General features: G+C 37.2%; 1 protein-coding gene across 1 annotated transcript; it reads right to left on the reverse strand.

Annotated features, from left to right (window-relative positions):
- Nucleotides 1-219: 219 nt before the first annotated feature.
- Nucleotides 220-24,121, reverse strand: LOC140756830 (tRNA pseudouridine(38/39) synthase). Its single transcript, XM_073092361.1, is given in 11 exon segments — nt 220-255; nt 6,365-6,459; nt 6,814-6,995; nt 7,612-7,761; nt 9,048-9,189; nt 9,241-9,251; nt 15,343-15,552; nt 17,143-17,312; nt 17,973-18,174; nt 23,761-23,888; nt 23,968-24,121. Coding segments are annotated over 11 exon segments (1,401 nt in total). The 5' UTR covers nt 24,043-24,121.
- Between the last annotated feature and the right edge of the window lie 347 nt (nt 24,122-24,468).

The following is a 24,468-nucleotide window of genomic DNA, read 5'->3' on the forward strand; positions in this document are numbered from 1 at the left end:
CCCAGTGATGATGACACATTCACACACCCAGACCCAGAAAAAGAAATCTAAATTCATCATTCAGATATCTGTCTGGCCGGGGATCGAACCCTCTGCGCGTCAGACCGGTATGGTGACCGCTCCGCCACGCAGGTCGTCAAAACAAACTTTCGCATTTAAAATATTAAAAAAGTTAAAATAAACAACAATATGAAAACAACTCACCATATAAACCATCAGCTAATCTTCCGTGCCCGTGAACCATTGCCGCATGAACTGTCGACAACGACACAGTCATTAACCATTATCCAAATGATCACAACTAAATTTACCAAGTAAAAAATGACATTGGTTACCCACGACATTGATTAAAGAATCATTGAGTTTGCAACTGTTTCTTTTTTAAATAATATAGGGGTAACAGACGAGCATGCAGTCCACCTGATGGTAAGTGGCTACTGCCGCCCATGGACAGCTGTAATCAATCCCAGATAGGATTAGGTATTCCTACCTGAGGTCGGCCACAGATGCGCCGCTACCCCTGAGGACTAAGTTGGAACGCCTCGGAAAAGTCTGTCTCCCTTACTACACCCTGCAAACCGGAACGCAGATGCGCCTAACACTGCTGTTATTAGGTAGAAATAGGTGTGGCGGTGGTACCGCCGGAGTCGAACCACATAGGGTTCTACCACCTTCAAAATTATCGTTATCGTACCATTACTGTTTTTTTAATATGTGTGTCTTCGATCACTAATAAGATGTGTGTCTAACGATAAGGCAGACGGGCTACCTGGTGGAAAGCAGTCACCGTCGCCTATGGACATTTGCAACGCCAGAGGAGTCGCCAATGCATCGCCGACTTTGAAGAGCTCTTTTTAGAACCTTCTTGAAGAAACCCATGACACAGCGCTTCGGGAATACCTCAGGAGGAAGTTCATTCCACATTTTGCATGTACGCGGCATGAATGACCGTGCAAACCGAACCGTTTGTGATGGTTTAAAGGTGGTAGAACTCTTACTCGACTCCGGCGAAACCACCGCTACACCTATTTCTGTTATAACAGCAGTGTTAAGCACTGCTGTGTGTGGTTTGAAGAGTATGGGAGACGATTTTTCGAGGCATTTCAGCTTAGTACTCAGGGGTAGCGGCGCATCTGTGGTAGACCTCGATCTGGTGTAGATTACATCTCCATGGACGGAAGTAGCCATTTACCATCAAATGAACTGCATGCTCGTATTCTGCTCTAATATTATTAAGAAAAAAATTACTGTCCCACTGCTGGACTCTGTTCTCCATTCCGAATGTGAGATTTAGAACATAATTTTGTGGAACTCTAAGCATGTAGTTTCCTCACAGATTTTTAGTTGATAATTAATTTCTAATATACTCAACATCGAAAATCTGGTGTGTACCTGGGATTTGAATCCCGGACCTTCTGCTAGACATGCTTATTTCTTTTTCCACCTCTGAAGTTGGTCTTATTCCACCCTTAGTGGTTCAACTCTACAGCACCACTGACACACCTATTTCTGCCTAACAGCTGTATAGCGTTGCTGTGTTATGGTTTGAAGGGTGTGGAGCGTAACACTGCTTATAAGGCAGAAATAGGTGTGACAGTGGTGCCTACAGAATCGTTTACCACAGGGAATTCTACCACCATCAAAGTGTAATACTTTAATTTATTACAAACTAGCTGACCCAGCAAACTTTGTACCGCTTCAAAATCAATTTCTCATATATACTTCATATAAAAATATAGCCTATGTTACTCGTGGATAATGTAGCTTTCGAATGGTGAAAGAATTTTTAAAATCGGTCCAGTAGTTTCTGAGCCTATTCATTACAAACAAACAAACAAAGTTTTCCTCTTTATAATATAATATATAATAGTATCACAAAACATACTTACAGTGTATAGAATAAAAAATCCATCGTAGAATGCATATACCTCGAACATTATATAAAAACTAAATCTATAATTCTAGTACTGGCCTTAAAAATAAAAATACAATAGTTTCACATATTTACCACATTAAAACTATTTAAATACTATGAATTACTTTATGTAATATTAAAACTGATTACATAGTTATTTTCAAATGGTTTATATTTATATCATTGTTTGTTTTTATAGTGAAATTTGAAATTTGCTGCCATATCTGAAACAAAAAGAAAAGTATTATTGGCATTATATTTGCGATACAATATATTGTCGTCAACCCATTGCTATCCCACTGCTGGGCGCAGATCTCCTCTCAGAGTGAGAGAGGGGTGCAGGCTTCACTGTCTAAATGCATATGCACTCAGGTGAGTGAAGTCTACTAATATACATGCAACAAACGGCAGTGATAGCCTAGTGGTTAAGAAACTCGGCCTCTCGATCGAGGGGTTTGAGGTTTTAAAACAAAAATTATGTGCATATTAGAAATTAATTATCACTTGCTCAAACGGTGAAGGAAATCATCGTGAGGAAACCTGAATATCTGACAGATTTAGAAAAAAAAAATCTCAAAGGTATGTGAAGTCTACCAATACGCACTTGTCCAGCGCGGTGGACTATGGCCTAATCCTTCTCATTCTGAGAGGAGACCCGGGCCCAGCGGTGGGACAGTAATGGGTTGATGATGATGATGATAATGATGATGACTCACCTGAGAACTTTTTTTAAAGAGCTCTCAGGAGTGTAGATTTTCTAATGATATTTTCCTTCACCAGTATAGCAAGTATAAAATAGTCCATGTAAAACTGCTAGTCCGCTCTGAATATAGAAATAAATCATATCGCCATAGCAAATTGTATGACTATACCTGCTCGCAACAACTTCAGAGAGGACTAGCAGTTTGGCGCAGACTAATATAGACAGACAGACTAACAATTAATGAAATATTATTTTCAGAGATCCATATTATATATATGACATCGATATGACAGTGATAGACCAGGAAACTGCTTGCCTCTCAATCGTCAGGTCCACAGTATGAATCCTAGGCACAAACCTCTTGGCCAGAGAGATTTTGACCTAAAGCTTTCTAACTTTATAAGGAGACCTTTACCTAGCAGTTTGACAATCCTTTTTTTAATTTATTTAATTTAAAAATACAGAATTTGTACAGATATTATTAAATGGGTAATAAGCATGTAACAACCTTAATTTAAATCAAAAAGATAAAAAGGGGTATTTTGAAAAAAAAATTACATACAAAACTCTGCAGAAGAACTTTTATTCAATTTTTCAAACTTTTTGAACAAAGCATATACTGGTTTGAAAACATGAAATACTGCTTTAACTATATATGTGACATAATATGGTGTTTGTTTATGTGTGAATTATGAAATTATGAATTATTATTATTCCCAAAAGACGTCAACTACAAGAAGTAAATTTTATTAAATAACATCAACGCTACATAAAATTATAGTCTATGTCACCCCACTATTTATGGGGATGACACTTCAAATGTTAAAATCATAAATGCTCGATTGGCTGCAGGGCATGCCAAAGTATGAGACATACACATAAATACCTTAATTCGCAAATCTGTCAACTACACTTTTTGTCAAAATGTTTTTTTTATTTATATTGATTTCGTTCAATGCCATTTACTATCATGATTTTGATAAAAAGTGGACCTGGCTGATTTGCGAATTAAGGTATCGACATATAAATAATTTGAAGGTGGTAGAACCCTTTGTGGTTCGACTCCGGCGGCACCACTGCCGCACCTATTTCTATCTAATAACAGCAGTGTTAGGCGCTGCTGTGTTCCGGTTTGAAGGGTGTGGTAAGGGAGACATACTTTTCCGAAGCGTTCCAGCTTAGTCCTCAGGGGTAGCGGCGCATCTGTGGCCGACCTCAGGTAGAAATATCTAATCCTACCTGGGGTTGATTACAAATGTCCATGGGCAGCTTACCATCATGTGGACTGCATGCTCGTCTGCTACTCTTATATTATAAAAAATTAAAAAAAGGTTAAAAACCCTTATCCACCGTAGTCAGATAATAAAAGATTTGTTCCATTTTAAAGTGAAGTGTTAACTAAAATAGGATATATAGGATACCCTTGAAATAGGAACTGTCATGGAAAAGCTGAACTAATAAGTTAGGTTTATTTAAAGTATAAACTTGAAGACTTATAGAAACATTTTTTAGAAAATGCATTTACAAATTTTTGGAAAAATTTCATGTTGGATTCTAATGTTATTAGATTATTTTTATACTTAAGCATAACCTTCTAATAAGTATTTTATGTAGAAAGTTAATTGAAAAACTTTCATACTTATCCTAAATAGGGGTTTAAAAGTTTGACAACATTCATAAACTTATTATACATATAGGTAACTTTCTAGGTAATATTTATAAATATACTAGATTTCATATATTTTAAGCCGAAAGAATAGTAATGATAAAAAATAACTTCATTTCAGTACACATAAACAACTAAATTTGATAGCAAAATTAGAAAACTAGGAAATACTAAATTAACATACATACCTAGTTTGCGATAAATCCTTTTCCACTTTACTTTATACACCACACTAGATTACAAAATTTTAACATTATAACACTAGACAAACGGATAGATCCTAATTCTTAGCCCATAGTTTTCGTTAAAACTTGCGACATTAGAAAAAAAACAAATACATAATTCATACGTCATAAAAATATTTTCGTTGAACTGTCAAAGTCAACTTTTTTCGAACGAGTGCACAGGTTAAAACGGAACGTCTTTTCCCTCTTTAAATTACACAGCCAAAATAGAAAAATACATTTCGTAAATAATGCAGCAAAACGTTTGCTGTTCCGCGTAGTATACGCTGCTCGTCCGCGGCAGCCTTACACGGCATAAGTAATGTTTCGCGTGATAGTAAAATTACTTAACTGACCGCTCGCTAGCCAGTTAGCCGGTTCGTAGCGCTAGGTACAATGCACCTACAATGCCATAATAATTACAGCGACAATTACGGATACAAAATGGTTGAGCTTCAATTTAGAGGTCGACTGATCGCTTATTTTTTACCGCACCTTAATTGTTCTGTACTGTTGAATTAGGGTAATGAGGTATATTCGCGTGGTAGTCGAATGATTATAATATTACAATGTTGCCTTTGTAACGAATACTTGTTACGTTATTGATTAACTCGTATGATTGACTAATCCGTAATTAATTATTTATGATTGTATTCTTATTGGTACACAGGATAATTACCTGTTAATTTATTTAGCACTTCGGGCGCCATCTACCGATAAATAGAAAAATAAACTGCAATTAAAAATAAGTGTGAGAGCGCCATTTTTAACCGAATTCGGAAAAGTTATTATTTATGAAAATAAATTTTCAGTGACATAACCTTTTTACTTGTTTGGTCTCATAAGTTTTAATACTGTGTTTTGTTTGAAGAGGCATTTTTTATTTTAGCACACGAGCACATAGTACACATTTCTTGTATTAGATACTATACTCTTTCGTCCACATATAGGTGCTAATCCCTTGGAGGTAATTAAGTGCAGATGGTTGCAGTTTTACCTAACATCGGCCACAAATGTATTACTACCCTTAAGAACTAAATTGGAATGCCTCGGATATTGTCTTCCTTATTACTCCTTCGAAACAAAATATACCTCAACAATAACACTGTAATTAGGTTGAAAATAATTTTGTTGTTGATGTCCGAAGCTGAAACACCAATAGTTCTAACTATTCTTCAAAAATAGACTTTAATGTTAATATAAATAAATATTACAGTCCGTACTTAAGTCAATATATTTAAATTATTAGTTATCTACTGTCAATTTTGTTTATTATTAAAATGTTTCATCTACTCGATAATAGATGTCGCGACATCGCCGCATGCTTTAGTATGGGCACGGAACAAGAATAATTGGCCAGTCGAAATCACACACGGAATATTCCGTACCATTTTTTTATTAATTTCTTATTCTAAATATTTGTTATCATAGCAGCCACAGAAGTGAATGCATTGTGAAAATTGGAACTATCTACCTGTGATGGTTCTATAGATAAAGCGAAAAACGCTATAAAATTGCAGTTTGTGCAAAATTGTAAAAATAAAAATAATTTCGAAATAAATGGGAGTCCCATTTATTTTGAAATTATTTTTATTTTTAGTATTTGTTGTTATAGCGGCCACCATTATATATACTCTGTAAAAACATCGAGTGTCTATCTATTACGGTTCCAGAGACAGAGCTCTGTGACAGACGGACAGACAGCAGCATAGTAATAGGGTTCCGTTTTTACCTTATGGGTACGGAACCCTCAAAACAAAAACCCAACTTAGAAATATAACGAAGAATTAAAACCTGAAACTGAATCAATAAAATAAAACAAAAAACTTAATATAAATATATTTATTATGACTCACACTTATAAATAAGACCTTTAGCAAAGGGTTTATCAAATTTAACTTTCTTTAACATTTCTTACGTTTTTGATACTCTATTTTTTCTTCAAGACTGTCTGCAATAAAAAAACGAATATTATTTTAAGTTTTATTTTATAATATAGGAGTAGCAGGCGAGCATGCAGTCCACCTGATGGTAAGTGGCTACTGCCGCCCATGGACATCTGTAATTAACCGCAGATAAGATTAGATTCCTACCTTGAGTGGGAATCTTATCTTATTTAGGATCGCTAAAGACTAAGCTGGAACACCTCGGAAAAGTCTGTCTCCCTTACCACCCTTCAAACCAGAACACAACAGCGCCTAACACTGCTGTTATAAGAAATAGGTGTGGCGGTGGTGCCGCCGGAGTCGAACCACAAAGGGTTCTACCACCTTCACACATACATTCACACAAATATAATACTCACGACAAGTCGGTCGTTCTAAAAGTGGTTTATAAGCTCTAGCTTTCACGCCTGGTATTAAACCGCTGGTGTATTCAATAATTCTGTCTCCCTCTAACTTATCGCTTTTGTCTTCTGTCTCTTTCTGATGTAGGGAAGTGTACATTCCCTCCAATTCTTTTAAACAATCCTTTATCATTGTGCTCCTGTAATATAAATAAATAAAATTATAATAATACTCGACTTGGCGGAGGCACTGCCGTGCCTCCTGACTAGTAATTATAATAAAAACAAAAATCAGTCTTCTTAAAAATATAGTCTATGTCACTCCCACAATTTAGACAAATCCAACGACACTTCATATATTAAAATCCGTCAAGCCGTTTAGGCTGTAGCGTGTCAAAGAATGAGACATACATACACTTGAAAGACATTACCCTCCGCAGTTGAGTAAAATGGTAGAATTTCTGAAGGTAGAAGAACCCTTTGTGGTTCCTCTCCGGCGGCACCACCGCCACACCTATTTCTGTTATATCAGCAGTGTTAAGCGCTGCTGTGTTCTGGTTTGAAGGGTGTGGTAAGATACATACTTTTCCGAGGCGTTCCAGCGTAGTCCTCAGATAGCGGCGCATCTGTGGCCGACCTAAGGTAGGAATCTAATCCTATCTGGGGTTGATTACAGATGTCCACGGGCAGCAGTAGCTTACCATCAGGTGGCCTGCATGCTCGTCTGCTACTCCTATATTATAAAAAAAAATACTGACTACCTTTCAAATACTTAAAATCTATTCAAAACAGATTAAAAACAACATTAATACTTACTTTATATTATGAATAGTCCATTGGTTTTGCAATTCAGATATTATTTGCCTCAATTCATGTTTTTTATATACCCAATTACTTTCATCCAAGTCATAAAAACAATGAAATAAGTTTAAGGGTACATCTAGTGCCATATGGTATTGGGGTGTTCTGAAAATAATTAAACATTACTGTCCCACTGCTGGGCAGGGGTTTCCTCAGAATGTAGGATTAGGTCATAGTCCACCGCGCTGGTCAAGTGCGTATTGGTAGACTTCACATACCTTTGAGATTTTTGAATACGCACATAACTTTGAAAAATTAAAGATACCTAAGATTCGAACCTTGGGCGTCTCCTCTCATAATGATGAGGTTAGGCCAAGGTCCACCATAAGATAATCATAATCGATCTCAGATAAATCTAGAGTCCTACCTGACTTCAGGTAGGACTCTAGATTTATCTGAGATTGATTATAGATATCTAAGGGCGGCAATAGATACTTACCATCAAGTAGCAATATGAGGAGTCAAAATAGTCGATTTTTCTTTCTTCAAAATAATGTTATTTTAAAAATAATCGATTTTTTTTATTTTTTTTTTTTTTTATAATATAAGAGTAGCAGACGAGCATGCAGTCCACCTGATGGTAAGTGGCTACTGCCGCCCATGGACATCTGTAATCAACCCCAGATAGGATTAGATATTCCTACCTGAGGTCGGCCACAGATGCGCCGCTACCCCTGAGGACTAAGCTGGAACGCCTCGGAAAAGTCTGTCTCCCTTACCACACCCTTCAAACCGGAACACAGCAGCGCTTAACACTGCTGTTATTAGGTAGAAATAGGTGTGGCGGTGGTGCCGCCGGAGTCGAACCACAAAGAGTTCTACCACCTTCAAAACCTTTCATTCCACACAAAAATTTGGTAGTCAATGCTCCCTGAAAATACACCCCAAAAAATAGGTCGCGGACCCTGTGAAGCTACTCATTTATTTAAAATAATCTATTTATTTATTTATTTCTTAGGGATAACAACAGCGTACGCCAATTACAGTTATCCACAGATTAACATACATGTAGTAAAATAGACTAATATTAAATTATTTTTACCTACATACAATTGTTTTCATGTGGGTAGACAAGAAAGTAACTTCAAGACATAACTACGACGTTATATAAAAATAAATAAATCTATCAAATACAAATAATAATTATTAAATATGTTTTCCATAAATAGCAATAATAAGGTATATATATTAATATAAATAAAAATATACGTATATACATATATGAAATAATTCGAAAATTATTTTTTAAAAAAAAAAATACAAAGAACCTTTGATTTAAAAGATCTAATATAAATAAAAATCGATTATTTTTTTCACATCCCTAACATCAGGTGGATTACATGCTCGTTCACTAATTCAAAATCATAGAAAAGCAAGTATTTACCACATACCTAGGATTTTTCTCAACATCCAATAACTCTGTAATTATATCAGGTTTCTCTTTACCCTCACCGACTAGCGTTAGTACCGCCATTATACATCTTATCTGATGCCATAAGAACGCATTCCCTTCCACTAACAGGTAGTACATAGCTGTGGCTGGAACAAAAAAATGACATCAAGAACATAACTTGTAAAAAAAACAAGTCACACAACTTAATTCTTCTACCGTAAAGTTGTGAGATCCATGTGTTACCAAGTCGGTTAATTTATTCAGTTCCACCTTAAGAGACGTCCTATATAAATATTTCGTTATTAACTAACTTAACATCTTATGAGACCATATCAACATTGAAAATCTTTTATGTTTTAAATAAATAGATTGACTTGGCATAGATTAACTCAGTTCAAAAAAAAACTTGGTCCTCAGTGCTCTAAAGCTTATCAGAACTAAACTTCAACTCATTTAGTCTAGTAGTTTTTGAGCAAATTGGTTGCAGCAATCGAACAGACACATACGACCCTATAAGGGTTTTGTTATTTCCCTACAGAACCCTAAATAGCCCGGTGGTCTACTCACGTTAATCACTCTCCTCTCGCAACAGGCAACACATCAGCTAATAGAATCTCCCTAGTGTTCTGAGTGATGCCATTCTTACCAATGTTAGTTAAGGTATAATAAAGTAAATAAATAAATAAAAGAAAATGCCCAGCGGTATACTTACGTTCATCACTCTCCTCTCCAACAGGCAACACATCAGCTGATAGAATCTCTCTAGTGTACTGAGTGACGTCATTCTTACCAGTATTAGTTAAGGTATAATAAAGTAAATAAATAAATAAAAGAAAATGCCCAGTGGTATACTTACGTTCATCACTCTCCTCTCCAACAGGCAACACATCAGCTGATAGAATCTCTCTAGTGTACTGAGTGACGTCATTCTTACCAGTATTAGTTAAGGTATAATAAAGTAAATAAATAAATAAAAGAAAATGCCCAGTGGTATACTTACGTTCATCACTCTCCTCTCCAACAGGCAACACATCAGCTGATAGAATCTCTCTAGTGTACTGAGTGACGTCATTCTTACCAGTATTAGTTAAGGTATAGTATAATCATAGATTAGTAAAGATAACTCATTCCATACAAGTAAATGAAGCCAGTTTTGACAGTTGGAATTGTGTGCGTAATAATAAAGTGTTGCCACGTCTCCGTTCTAGTCTCCCTAAAATGTTTGAAATACGTATTTATTTATTATGTAAATTACGTAGTATTCGTTATTTATACGTAAACTTTCTCTAAAAAGGTTCTATTTGTCAAGAATTCAAACAATAAAATGACCAATCCCGTCGTCTGTATCTACACCACATTACGAATTGTTCTCTTAGTAGTATAATTTAGTAGGCGCTTAGAGTAGCAAGGGAAAAGGGATTAAATTAAATGTGTATTACGAAAGTAATGTTTATTTATGAAATATACTCAACGCACACCATAACTAATAAGCAATAAAAAGTAAAATATATTAAAAATTAACTAAAAATATACAGAACTAATAAGCAATAAAAAGTAAAATATATTAAATTAAACGAAAAAAATAATAAATAAACAAGCTTCATGGAATCACAAATCACAAGTTAATGAGGAGATATTACTGTTTCATTATTTTTCGTGTTTGGTCCGCCATGATTAAGTTACTGACAAGAAAGAAACAATGTATTTCTTCCAAAAGTAAAGTGACGCAAAAGTTACGTCGATATTTACGTATGAATATTTTGAAGGTGATTATTATTATTATTTACCCCTTATGATTCGACTGAAAAAAATATTTCAAAAATGTAATTATAATTTAATAATATTATAATATTTCAATTTAATGTTAATCGTACGTAGCTATTATTTCTGTTAAATTTAAATAAAACACATAACATAGGTCAACAATTTTTTAATTTTTTTTGTGCATGAGTTTTACTTAATATATTCTCATTATATAAGCAAATATATATAAATAAATGAAATTACAAATCGAAAATATTTGCTTTTATAAAAATTAGAGCAATTTAACATTTTTTTATTTTCGAGTCCAATAAAGTCGGTCTTACACACTTACGTTGTCAAAAGAGTGGCAAGGGGGCGGAGTGTAGTGTTTTTTTGCATCGCTCCTTGTGTACGAAAGTAAGTGATAGCTTATTTCAGTGGAATAACGTAATTAATTTTTTTTTTCGTTGTATCAGTCTGTACAAAATGACTTCGAGAAGTTGTAAACGAGACGCCGACTTATTTTGTTATATTTGCGGCGAATTTATGAAAGAAAGAGGGAAAAAGTACGATTTATGTACAAATTTAAAGATTTCCGAAGCATAACAACTTACTTCCATATGTATACTGTATACCTGTTAAAAATCAAGATAAAAAATGAGCCTCACATATTGTGTCAGGTAACACTTGCAGAAATATTCTGGACGGTGAGTTTATATTCATTTTTTTTTATTTTAATAACTATTTTATAATAACTTTAATTAAGTTATAATACGGTACGTTTTATTGTAGGTTGGTACCGAGGTGAAAAAAGAGCAATGAAGTTTGCAGTGCCAAGAATTTGGAGGATACTCAGTGATCATCGCATAGATTGTTATTTTTGTATTGTGAATCCGCTCAAAGATAAAAAATCAAAGAAAACATATTATCCTACCAACGACTGTTAAGTGTTCATTAATAAATACTTGGATTCTATTTTAAAACTTCTATTATAAGAATGTATCATTAATTGATGTTTGTGTATCTTTTAATAAATCAACTGTGTCCATTTTTCATGTATAGGGTCTTTCATTGAGCGTTTCCTATCTTTAAAATTATATAAAACAAATTGTGTGTGATATATTATCGATTTTTTTATTCGTTTGAAGGACCTATTGCTGCCATTATGTGTAGAATATAACATCGTTCAAATGTTCGCACGGCTTTTATGGTTATGGTCTGCAAAAGGCAGAGTTCTTATGGGCGACGGGAAATCGACTGTCTCAGATTCTAGTGCACACTCTCACGGACAGCGGTGATGTTTTCGGCAGATCTTCCGTTTCGTTGATATACGGATGTTAGTCAATCATTTAATGACCCAGTATAATTCAATTTATCCACCAGATTGCGAATAGTCCCGTCGGTAAGACGATTATGGCGAACACGCGGTAACTGACGATTGTAGCACGCGTTGCCCGAACAGAATAGCTTTTTGATACAATAATTTTATTATTTGTTCGTGTTGTTGAATGCTATAATCGTCCATAGTAATTTGGTAAAACAAACTGAATAAATTAAAACTAATTTGACAGATGTTGCTTCAGTAAGATGACCGTTATCAACTTTCAAAGTTCGGAAGTCCTTGTTAGAAGACCCTATATTTTCATTGATTTGAATTTTCCAATTTGTACACATAAAAGTAAATTCAGAACTATTTTCTGTTCTTTTTCTTATTTCTAGGTATAAAAGGAATAAAAATAACGTATGTATAACCCATGCTCAAAAATTCTGTAGACCGGTGTAATCAATATCTAATTTTACTTGCAAGTTATTTCCCACATGTAAAGTAATTCACAATGAGGTACTGGCAACACTTAGTACTGTCAATGTTATCTATTTTCGTGTTTGTGAAATATTAAAAATATGTAGTTTTTAGACCACTTACGAATGAAATGATACTTCTCCGCGCTTTTTCTTAGATTCCGTGCTGTGTTTGCACCATTTAACTGCACATGTCGGCATTTTTCCGCGTTAATTACACCACGACGGTCGGAAACGTTATGGGAAAAACCGTAAACTGTTTTACGTGAGTGTGTGCGTAATTTCGTGTACATGCATGAAACCCGTAAGCTGTTTGATTTTTTTTTGACTTCGTCAATTACAAGGCGGTGAGATATCTTTACTTATCTATGGGTATAATAAAGTAAATAAATAAATAAAAGAAAATACCCAGCCGTCTACTCACGTTCATCACTCTCCTCTCCAACCGGCAAGACATCAGCTCGGAGAATCTCTCTAATGTACTGAGTGACGCCATTGCCAACGTCCATCTTACACAGATGTCTGAAGTCGTGCACACCGGCCACGTGCACACGTTTTGTTATTTCCCTACAGAACCCTAAAATGCCCAGCAATGATCTACTCACGTTCATCGCTCTCCTCTCCAACAGGTACCACATCAGCTCGTACAATCTCTCAAGTGTACTGAGTGACGCCATTCTTACCAGTGTTAGTTAAGGTATAATAAAGTAAATAAATAAATAAAAGAAAATGCCCAGCGGTCGACTCACGATCATCACTTTCCTCTCCAACAGGTAACACATCAGCGCTTAGAATCTCCACACCTCGTCTCACGACAGTGGACTACGTTCCTCCAGAACTTTGAAAGTCAGTATTCCTCCACATAACAGTGGCTTCTTCCAATATTCTTTCACAGTACAGGCAATACTGCTATGGAATGCCCTACCCGAAAACATCAGGCAAGCTCCAAGCAGGAGCACTTTCAATAGATTGGTTCGTGAACATTACTTACGACCACCTTCTAGCATTTGAGTCTTTCGATCTTTTATACTTAGCATATTTTTAATTTGTTCTTGTTTTGTATATATTTTATATATCAGAATTATTGTTTATATGTTTTTTATATATTTATTATTGTTACTAGTATGTATATATATATGTATATGTATGTGTATACAGGGTGAATTTTTAAAACGGGCCTTCAGGGCCAAGTCCGAAACTATAAGGATTAGCGAAAAATGCTGAAAGGAGTTACGAGGCCGATTTTGATAAAAACTAAAACTGCATCATTACTTTTTTAAAATATCTTTTTCCCTATCCGGGAATCGAAGAAGTTCATTTTTAAAAAAATTACACCCTCTATATTATTCCACCATCTGATAGCGTCGCTTTTAAGGATCAAATTCTGGGAAGTAATGTTATGTGACAAATTAAAGGAAAAGGAAAATTTTGAAGAAAATACATATTTTTCCATACATTGCCATACTAATCCTTAAGGATTATACATAACAAATGATTTATGTGTAATTATTTCGAAACATACATAAGTCATACCATTGAAGAATTTGTTGGTTAATCAACTAATTATTCGATGTTATAACCGTGACATACGGCTTAGTATGAGAAAGTAATAGTTTGGCAAGTAAATTACCGCCGTTTTTAGGATTTGTTTTTTAATAAAAATAGATAAGTGATTAAATAGTAAATTGTTATTGTTTGTTGTTTATAACTACGTTTCAACAGTAAATATAATTTTCTATATCTCTTTGTTAAGTTACCACTCGGATTTGACTCGAAAAAGACATTCTCGCAAATTGTCAATTTTACATCTGTATTAAAGGAATCTCCGCCCATAGCAAGTTAAATCTATTATAATGGTCCTAAAAGTAACCTTAACTATATGGACATAAAAATATAAATTCTTGAAGAACAAAACGTCCATTTCGAATGATTTGAAACATTGAGCCAAAAAATTGTTAATACGCGGAAACGTAAAATTTATGAATGGCGGAACTTAACTGCCAAATTAATATAAAAAAATATGTATTTTCTTAAAATTGAGGCTTTTCCTTTAGTTTGTCATTTATCATTACTTCCCAGATTTTGATCCTTATAAGCAACACTATCAGATAGTGGAATAATATAGAGGGTGTATTTTTTTTCAAAATGAACTCGTTCGATTCCCGGCTAGGGTAAAAGTTATTTTAAAAAAGTAGTGATGCAGTTTTAGTTTTTATCAAAATCGGCCTCGTAACTCCTTTCAGCATTTTTCGCTAATCCTTATAGTTTCGGATTTGGCCCTGAAGGCCCGTTTTAAAAATTCACCCTGTATATAATATATTACATTTTATTTTACTTTTGTGTAAATGCCTACCACATAATGTCGCCATCGCCCAGGGTTGACTGGCAGAGAATGCCATTAGGCATTAAGTCCTCCCTTGTTACCCTTAGTTTAAGGTGTTTCAAAATTAAATAAATAAAAATAAATAAATTAATCTCTCTAGTGTACTGAGTGACGTCATTGCCAACGTCCATCTTACACAGATGTCTGAAGTCGTGCACACCGGTCACGTGCACACGTTTTGTTATTTCCCTACAGAACCTTAAAATGCCCAGCAGTTGTCTACTCACGTTCATCACTCTCCTCTCCAAGCGGCAACACATCAGCTCGTACAATATCTCTAGTGTACTGAGTGATGCCATTCTTACCAGTGTTAGTTAAGGTATAATAAAGTAAATAAATAAATAAAAGGAAATGTCCTGCGGTCTACTCACGTTCTTCACTCTCCTCTCCAACAGGCAACACATCAGCTCGTACAATCTCTCTAGTGTACTGAGTGACACCATTGCCAACGTCCATCTTACACAGATGCCTGAAGTCGTGCACACCGGCCACGTGCGCACAGGCCGCTCTCATCCCGGACAGGTTTAGTGCGCCGCGGGGGAAATAGTACTTGTACTGACGTTTTGTGCAGTCGAATCTGTGGTTTAAGGGACCTTTTTATTAAGAATTCACGAAAAATAATATACATACCTACATTATTATAATAATAAAAAAATGTATCTAATTTAAAAAATATTAAATATCCGGCAACTATCCGGTATCCGTCCTATCCGGCGACGTAAACACTATCCGGCTAGATACCGGTGAGTATCGCCTATCCGGCCGGGATTAAAGCATATGGAATACATTTTTCAACTGGGCCTTCAGGGCCAAATTCGAAACTATAAAGATTAGCGAATAATGCTGAAAGGAGTTACGAGGTCAAATATGATAAAAAAAATAAAATTGCATCATTCGTTTCTTTTCTATAACCGGGCATCAAATGAGTTTAATTAAAAATAAAGCAGCCTGTATTATTCCATCATCGGATAGTGTGGCTTATAAGGATTAAATTCTGTGAAGTAACTATAAATGACAAACTAAAGGAAAAGGCTCATTTTTAAGAAACGTGCGCACAGGCCGCTCTCGTCGCGGACAGGTTTAGTGCGCCGCGGGGGAAATAGTACTTGTACTGACGTTTGGTGCAGTCGAACCTGCGGTTTCATAGTTGTTTATTAAGATTTACAAAACATATACATAGGTACATATTTATGATAAATAAAAAAATGTTTCTAATTGACATTATTACAACCGATATTCGGCAACTATCCGGTATCCGGCCTATCCGGCGACCTAAACACTATCCGACCGGATACCGGACAGCAGCGCCTATTCGGCCGAGATTAAAACATAGAGAATGCATATTTCAAATGAGCCTTTAGGACCAAATCCGAAACTATAAGGATTAGTTATAAATTCTGAAAGTAGTTACGAAGCCGATTGTAATAATAACTAAAAATGCCTTATTAGATTTTAAAAAAAAAACAATTTCCCTACCCTGGAATCCAACGAGTTCATTACGAATAAAAAAGGGCACCTGTATTATTCCACTATCCCAAAGATGATAGCAGATATAACATAACAAGGTAACCTTTTGCTTCTGTGGCGACTTCCCGCTACTCGAAAAGTGATGGCGCCACGAGTATTCTGAATCACGCTATCGAAGTTTTCTAAACATCTTGTACATATACAAGCTGGGAACTGAGACTGTCGGAGCGCGGCCGCTGTCCGGACATGATCACCTAACACACAGGGAGATCTCCCTTTGCCAAAGTTCGAAACCAAAGGCACCATCACCACACCAGCGCACTAAACTGTTATAAGAGAAACAGGTGGAAGTTTTGGAAGGTGGTAGAACCCTTTGTGGTTCGACTCCGGCGGCACCACCGCCACACCTATTTGTACCTAATAACAGCAGTGTAAGGCGCTGCTGTGTTCCGGTTTGACTGTGTGGTAAGGGAGACATACTTTTCAGAGGCGTTCCAGCTTAGTCCTCAGGGGTAGCGGCGCATCTGACGCCGACCTCAGATAGGAATATCTAATCCTATCTGGGGTTGATTACAGATGTCCATGGGCGGCAGTAGCCACTTACCATCAGGTGGACTGTATGCTCGTCTGCTACTCCTATATTATTAAAAAGGTGTGACGGTGGTACCTGTGGAGTCCACCGACCTACTGTACCTTTTACCTTGCACTGTACTCCGGTTTATCAGCAGGTATCGGCATCCAGGCTATCGCTTTTATATCATTAGGTAGCAATCGAGTGAGGATGTGGCAGTATGGAATCTCTGATGATATGGCCTCGGGTTTGTGTTGCTCCTCTGGGGGATGCTTGCTCCGGATTGTTAGGGATACCACCTGGAAATACAGAAGATACAAAGTTTTTTTAAGTTATTTATTAATTTATAAATTTGTGTATGCAGAGGCATAAAAAACAACATCAAAAAGAAATATAGTACTTATTTCAAACTGAAATTTCTTCTAGCAGCCTTATGGTCGGAAAGTTTATATGAAAGGCATTAACATAGTGTGCACAAAATAAATATGTAGGATTGATTATTATACAAATAAATACACAATACATATGGATATGTACCTAATTGTGAAACAGTGAAGTGAAGTGAAAAGTGAACAAAATTTTTGTAAAAATACAAATACCACCATGGGATGGGATACATGAAAAAAGCCACGATAAAATAAAATTAAAAATACAAAAAAACAAACTTTAAAAAAAATATATAAATTAATAAAAATTATTAATAATTCAAAACGCTTGAAAACGAAAATTAAAAATAGAAGAATGTAACTTCGGCAAAGATCTTCCTGTGGGCTACAGTCACAGTTTGGAGCTTGTATATATACAAGATGTTTGGAAAACTTCGATAGCGTGATTCAGGATACTCATGGCGCCATCTCTTGCCGAGTAGCGGGAACTCACCACAAGCCACTGGGGCAATATAGCGTTAAAACCTTACAAAAGTCACATGCAAACATATAAAATATTATGCTACATATCACCTGTCCAAACGCACTGACCCCCTTATCAGTACGACCACAGCGATGGTACTTCGAAGCCTCCCGACTCTCTATCAAGCAGGCCTTAGTCAGCGCTTGCATTAGATGGTACTCGATGGTGTTAGCGGTGTCTTCCTGTACCACATACCCTTGGTAGTCCCAACCGAAGTACATTATGCGAAGGAGGATTCTTCGGTAGTGACATCTGTAGAAAGTAATGATATAGAATAGTTGTGTATATTAAGATTTACGTTACTGCACCTTTTTTTTATAATATCGGAGTAGCAGACGAGCATGCAGTCCACCTGATGGTAAGTGGCTACTGCTGCCTGTCTGTAATCAACCCGATAGGATTAGGTATTCCTATACATTTGTAATCAACCCTAGATAGTATTAGACATTCCTACCTGAGGTCGGCCATAGAGGCGCTGTTACCCGTGAGGACTAAGCTGGAACGGAAAGTCTCCCATACCACCCAACGTTGAAGTATATAGCCTTCACTGCCGGAATGGGAGTAACCCGGTGGTGCGACCTTTATATCTGCCCTACTCGTGGGAATAACAATGGAAACCACTTCTTTTTCTCAAAACACACACAACAAACTGACGCAACAAGTCTTTCACCCTGGACTGTTTAACAGACCCAGATCGCAGTCATTATCTGACTGCAGCCGTAACACAAATAATGTAACCAGCCCTGTCACTCCTGTGGCAACTCATGGCAATCAAAACAATGTAAATTCAAAGTGGGACGAAGTCCACAACCGCAAGAGGCAACGAAACAGCCCTGAACTTAACAAAAGCCCAAAGCAATCCAAACTCAACACGTATTGGCTAAGCCAGCCTGTATCAACGTCTAACTCTTTCTCTGTCCTTGACAACGAAATAGACAAAGAGGATACTCAACCTCTACCAACTGAAAAAATACCCAGGCCACCACCAATATTCATTGACAAAGTTACAAACATCCGTCCTTTAACTAAATTGCTCAATTAAACTGTGCCAGACCTCTTTGAGATTAAAATCCTACCTAAAGACCAAGTGAAAATACAACCCAAAAACAAGCGATGCTTACCGCACTATTGTCAAAGACTTGGAAGCTAAAGGAACTGAGTTTTTCACCTAAAAGCCCAAGCAGGACAGGAGCTTTAAGGCCATCCTCAAAAATATGCATCCGTCAACAGAGGTTGAAGAAATAAGAGAAGCCCTGGCAAAGCTTGGACACGTCGCTCACAACATCTGGAACATCAGACAACCAAAACACCACTGCACATGTTTGTGATCGAACTTCAGCCAATCTCAAACAATAAAGAGATCTACAACATTAAATCCCTTCTACAATGCCGGGTAAAGGTAGAACCCCCGAGACCAAAGCGCACAATACCACAATGTGCTAACTGCCTAGCTTATGGACACACAAAGTCTTATTGTCGTCGTAACCCAAGATGCATCAAATGTGCTGGTAGTCACTCATCCTCTGCGTGTTCGCGGAAGGAACGATCTGACGACGTCAGATGTGCTCTATGTGACGGAAATCATCCTGCAAATTATAAAGGATGTTCCGTTTATAAGGAGCTGCAGAAGCAGAAATATCCCCCCCCTGCGTAGTAAGGTAGTCAAACCTAATTTGGTAGTTATCAATAATACTACTCCAGTCCCACAAAAACAGCTTAGCCACACCTACACTGATGCTGTTCGCAATGGCCCTAAACAGAAGGAGACACTGCCGCCCAAAAGACAAAAAGGAAAAGAACAAAACCAAATAGCTCAAATACAAGCACCCATCAAGGTTGATACTCACAAACCACTTCCAGGAAAATCTTCTGAAAGCAATAACGACTTTACGGAACTAATCGAAATGTTCAAACAAATGATGCAACAGATGACTAATATGACAAACCTACTAATAAGTTTAATGTCCGAACTGCGGTCGCAGCCCTGCAACCCTGCCCCCCCGCTATTAAGTTCCCTCAAGCCCCTAACCCTCGCCTTATGGAATGCAAACGGGCTAACAAACCACACTCAAGAAATGATCTCCTTTTTGCACACATATAAAATTGACTTCATGCTAATATCTGAAACACACTTCACCGAAAAAAGCTACTTTAAAATACCAAAGTACAAAATGTACCACACAAATCACCCCGACGGGGCTGCACACGGAGGATCTGCCATACTTGTAAAAGAAAATATTAAACACTATATAAACAATCACCTTTGCAGTGAAGAAATCCAAGCGACCACTATCACCATAGAAAGTTCTTCGGGCCCAATGCAGATATCGGCCCTCTATACTCCACCTAAGCACAATTTGAAAACCGAGTTGTATACGTCGTTTTTCAAACAGCTTGGTAGCAAGTTTATTGCAGGAGGCGATTACAACGCCAAACATACCGACTGGGGCTCAAGACTTACCACCACTAAGGGCCGTGAGCTAATGAAAACTATCCATCAGCTAAAATTAGGCTTCAAATCTACTGGGAGTCCGACATACTGGCCTTCTGATCCAAAAAAGAAACCTGACTTGGTAGACTTCTTTGTCACCAGGGGCCTTGCAAATTCTGCCTTGACTTGTTACTCTACTTATGACCTATCCTCGGATCACACAGCTATTATAGCCAAACTCCAAAACGGCTTTGTGGAAGTCACCAGACCCTGCAAACTACACTCTAAAAAGACAGATTGGGAACGCTTTAGAGAAGCCGTAGAAAACACCCTGGACAAAAATATTCCTCTTAAATCTGAGGAGGACATTACAACAGCAGTTGAGATCTTTAACAAATGTGTCCAATTGGCTGCTTGGGATGCCACACCGCCCGGGAGAGCCCCTGAAACCATTCCTTTGTATCCGCAAATCGTAACTGATCTAATACAAAAAAAGAGAAGAGCCAGGAAACTGTGGCAACAAACTCGACACTCTAAAGACAAAGAAATACTTAACAACTTAACTAAGCAAGTGAAAAACATCCTCCTAAACATAAACACCGAAGTCTTAGAGGATCGTTTGACAAAAATAGATGCAACAACTGCCACAGATTACTCGTTGTGGAAAATAACCAAATCTCTTAAAAGAGCAATCGATTTTCAATCGCCTCTACGGCGAGACGACGGGTCGTGGGCTAAAAGTGATGAAGAGAAATCCTTACTATTCGCTGAGCACCTGTCACGAGTGTTCACTCCAAATCCAATTTCGGGCTCGACAAAAGAAAATGAAGTACTTGATGCACTTTCAGAACCATACCAGCTTGAACCTCCAATAGAAAAGTTCACCATTAAAGAAGTCAAATCCACCATCAGAAAGCTCAATCTAAATAAGGCTCCTGGTTATGAACTTATTACAACAAAAGTAATGAAAGAACTGCCCCACAATGCAATTGCTCTACTTACTGCAATTTATAACGCTATCCTTGTACGAAAATACGTGCCTCCCAAAGCCTGGCAAAGACCCACAAAACGTCTCATCCTATCGTCCAATAAGCCTCCTGCCGGTTGCCTCAAAGATAATGGAAGTCCTTATCTTAAAACGTCTGACTCCAGAACTTACAAAATCCAAACTGATACCAAATCATCAATTTGCTTTTCGCGAAGCTCATGGGACTATTGAGCAAGTACATCGACTGGTTGAAAAGATAAACGATGCATTCGAAAACAGGAAATACTGTTCAGCAGCTTTCCTAGACATATCACAGGCTTTCGATCGCGTGTGGCACGAGGGACTCCTGTACAAAATCCTAAAAGCTTTACCAATCAACTTCTTTCTTATCATCAAGTCCTACCTCCAACAAAGGCATTTCTACGTAAAGCAGGGAGAAGCCAGATCTAATCTTCAAGAAATCACGGCGGGCGTCCCTCAAGGCAGCGTAATGGGTCCTATCCTATACCTAATATACACTTTTGACTTACCGACCACAGATGGGGTCCTCTTGGGGACATTCGCTGACGACACTGCCCTAATTGCATCTCATGCCAGTCCTGTGGCTGCATCAGCTATGCTGCAAAGAAGTCTAGATGAGGTTTCGGCCTGGCTAAGGGACTGGAGAATAAAAGCCAACGAAACGAAATCGGTTCAAGTAACTTTTTCTCTCAGACATGCAACATGTCCCCCGGTTGTTTTCAACGGTATAACAATTCCCCAGTCGGACGACGCGCGCTACTTGGGAATTCACCTGGATAGACGCCTAACATGGAGGAAGCACATTTTTACCAAGAGAAAGGCTCTGAGTACACATCTGCGCAAGCTTTATTGGCTCCTTACACAATCAAAGCTGTCTCTAAGCAACAAACTACTCCTTTACAGGGCCATATTAAAACCAATATGGTCATATGGATCCGAACTGTGGGGTACTGCAGCAAACACACATTTGAACATATTACAACGTTTCCAATCAAAAATGCTTCGCATGGTGACTAGTGCCCCATGGTACATCACAAACTCCCAACTACACAGAGACCTAAAAATAACAACTGTAAAGGAGGATGTTACAACTAAACTCAAATCATACTCTCAACGTATAAAGAGACACCCCAATGTGCTTGCCAGTGAGCTAATGAAGTCCACACACACCTTTAAGCGCATCAAAAGGAGAGCTCCCCAGGACCTTCTCCCTTCTTAGAAATTGCCTACGGGGATACACTTATAAATGGGTGCGCCACTGGGCGTAAACCATGCACGCCTTGTAGTAACCACATAACCTCCAGCTAAATGCCTTGAGAGGCAGATTGCAGGATATAAGGAGTTAAAAAAAAAAAAAAAAAAAAAAAAAACAAATATCAAATGCACCTTGGTTTATTAGAACAACAGAGGTCCATGAAATCCTGAACATACCCATGGTAAAAACAGAAATAGAAACTCATGGAGAAAAATATAAAAAACGCCTACATAGGCACCCCAACCGACTGGCGGGGCAGCTGGCAACTGCAGTCACTGAACGTCGCCTAAAAAAGCGGCGGGATATGTTCGATGACGCGTGACTAATAGTCCGAAAATAAAGAAAGGGTTGGCTCCGCTGGGAGCAGTTCCCTACAAGCCTTATAAGACTCACAACACATCTGTTTATAGTCGCAGACAGACTGATCGCAGATGCTAACACAAAAAAAAAACTCTAGAGGTATGCCACACCTATTTAACAGTGTTAAGCACTGCTGTGTTCTGGTTTAAAGGGTGTGGTAAGGAAAACATAGTTTCATGAGGGCATTCCAGCTTAGTCCTCAGTGCTAGCAATTCCTCTGAGGCCGACCTGAGATACAAATTAAATCTTATCTGGAGTTGAATATAGATGTCCATGGGTAGCCATAACCATTTACCATCGGACTTGTGGACTACTCGTTTGCTACTTCTATACTATAATTAAGTAGTTATAGTACAGTAAGGGGTTGATGACGTGACTTGACGTGATGTATGTGTAGTAGTACTACTACTTAAAGATGTGACTTGATACCGTGACGTGACTACTACAAGTAGTAGTACTACTACTACACATACATCACGTATATAGTAGTAGTATTGCACATACATCGCGTCAAGTCACGTCATCAACCCATTACTGTCCCACTGCTGGGCACGGGTCTCCTCTCAGAGCGAGAAGGATTAGGCCATAGCCAACCACGCTGGCCAAGTGCGTATTGGTAGACTTCACATACCTTTGAGATTTTTCTATATAAATCTCTCAGGTATGCAGGTTTCGTCACGATGTAAGCCCTAGATTGGAGTTCTATCTGAGGTTGTTTAATTGCTTTATCCAATCCAATCGTAATTTCATAGTACACAGTACGAATTATTAAAATTTACTCACTTTGTAAAGTCGAACTCTCTTTTCCTTTTTAAATCATAACTTTTCGCGCTCTCGGAAACTTTTCTTTTCAATAAATTACTTAACTGTTCGTTATGGGCTTTATATTGAAGGATTTGCTGCACTAACTCCTGTTAGAAATGTTAAAATAAACGAAATATTAATAAATGCCGCAATTTCATTTTACAAATTTGTAATTTACGTATTTACCTCCTTATCAAGTTGTAATAATTCATCTTTACACGCATTCCGTAATCTTTTACGTTTAGAAAATGTGTCTTCCATATTTAAATACAATGTTTATCACAATTTTTGGAATGCTTTATTTCTTGGTTATGTTTTTACTTTGTAGTTTGTTGTTCAAGTTAAGACTGTCACTGTCATCAAGACAAGATCAATATGTCTTGTCTATGTCAAAAGACAAGTTATAGTTATACGGCCTTGACTTCTTGCCCTCCAGCCTAACTTAAACTTTTTGTTCTCAGATTTTAGCGTTATGGATTTGTTACTTTAATTTTATAGTTTTTTTGTGCTTTTTTGTTTGTATGACTTCAAATACAAATAACAGAGTCATAAATTATTAATTTTATTTCAAAGTTTATGTAATAAAACCTCTTAGTACCTTTGGTTTTTGTTTACGTGTGCGTCCATGGCACCTATGACTTAGGTTACTATACTCTTTTCCTATGACACAGGAAAACTAATATGAGG

This window comes from Epargyreus clarus, unplaced genomic scaffold, assembly GCF_041222505.1.
Source record: "Epargyreus clarus isolate Ecla_fem2 unplaced genomic scaffold, WU_Ecla_fem_2.2 ptg000036l, whole genome shotgun sequence".
Classification (NCBI taxonomy): domain Eukaryota; kingdom Metazoa; phylum Arthropoda; class Insecta; order Lepidoptera; family Hesperiidae; genus Epargyreus; species Epargyreus clarus.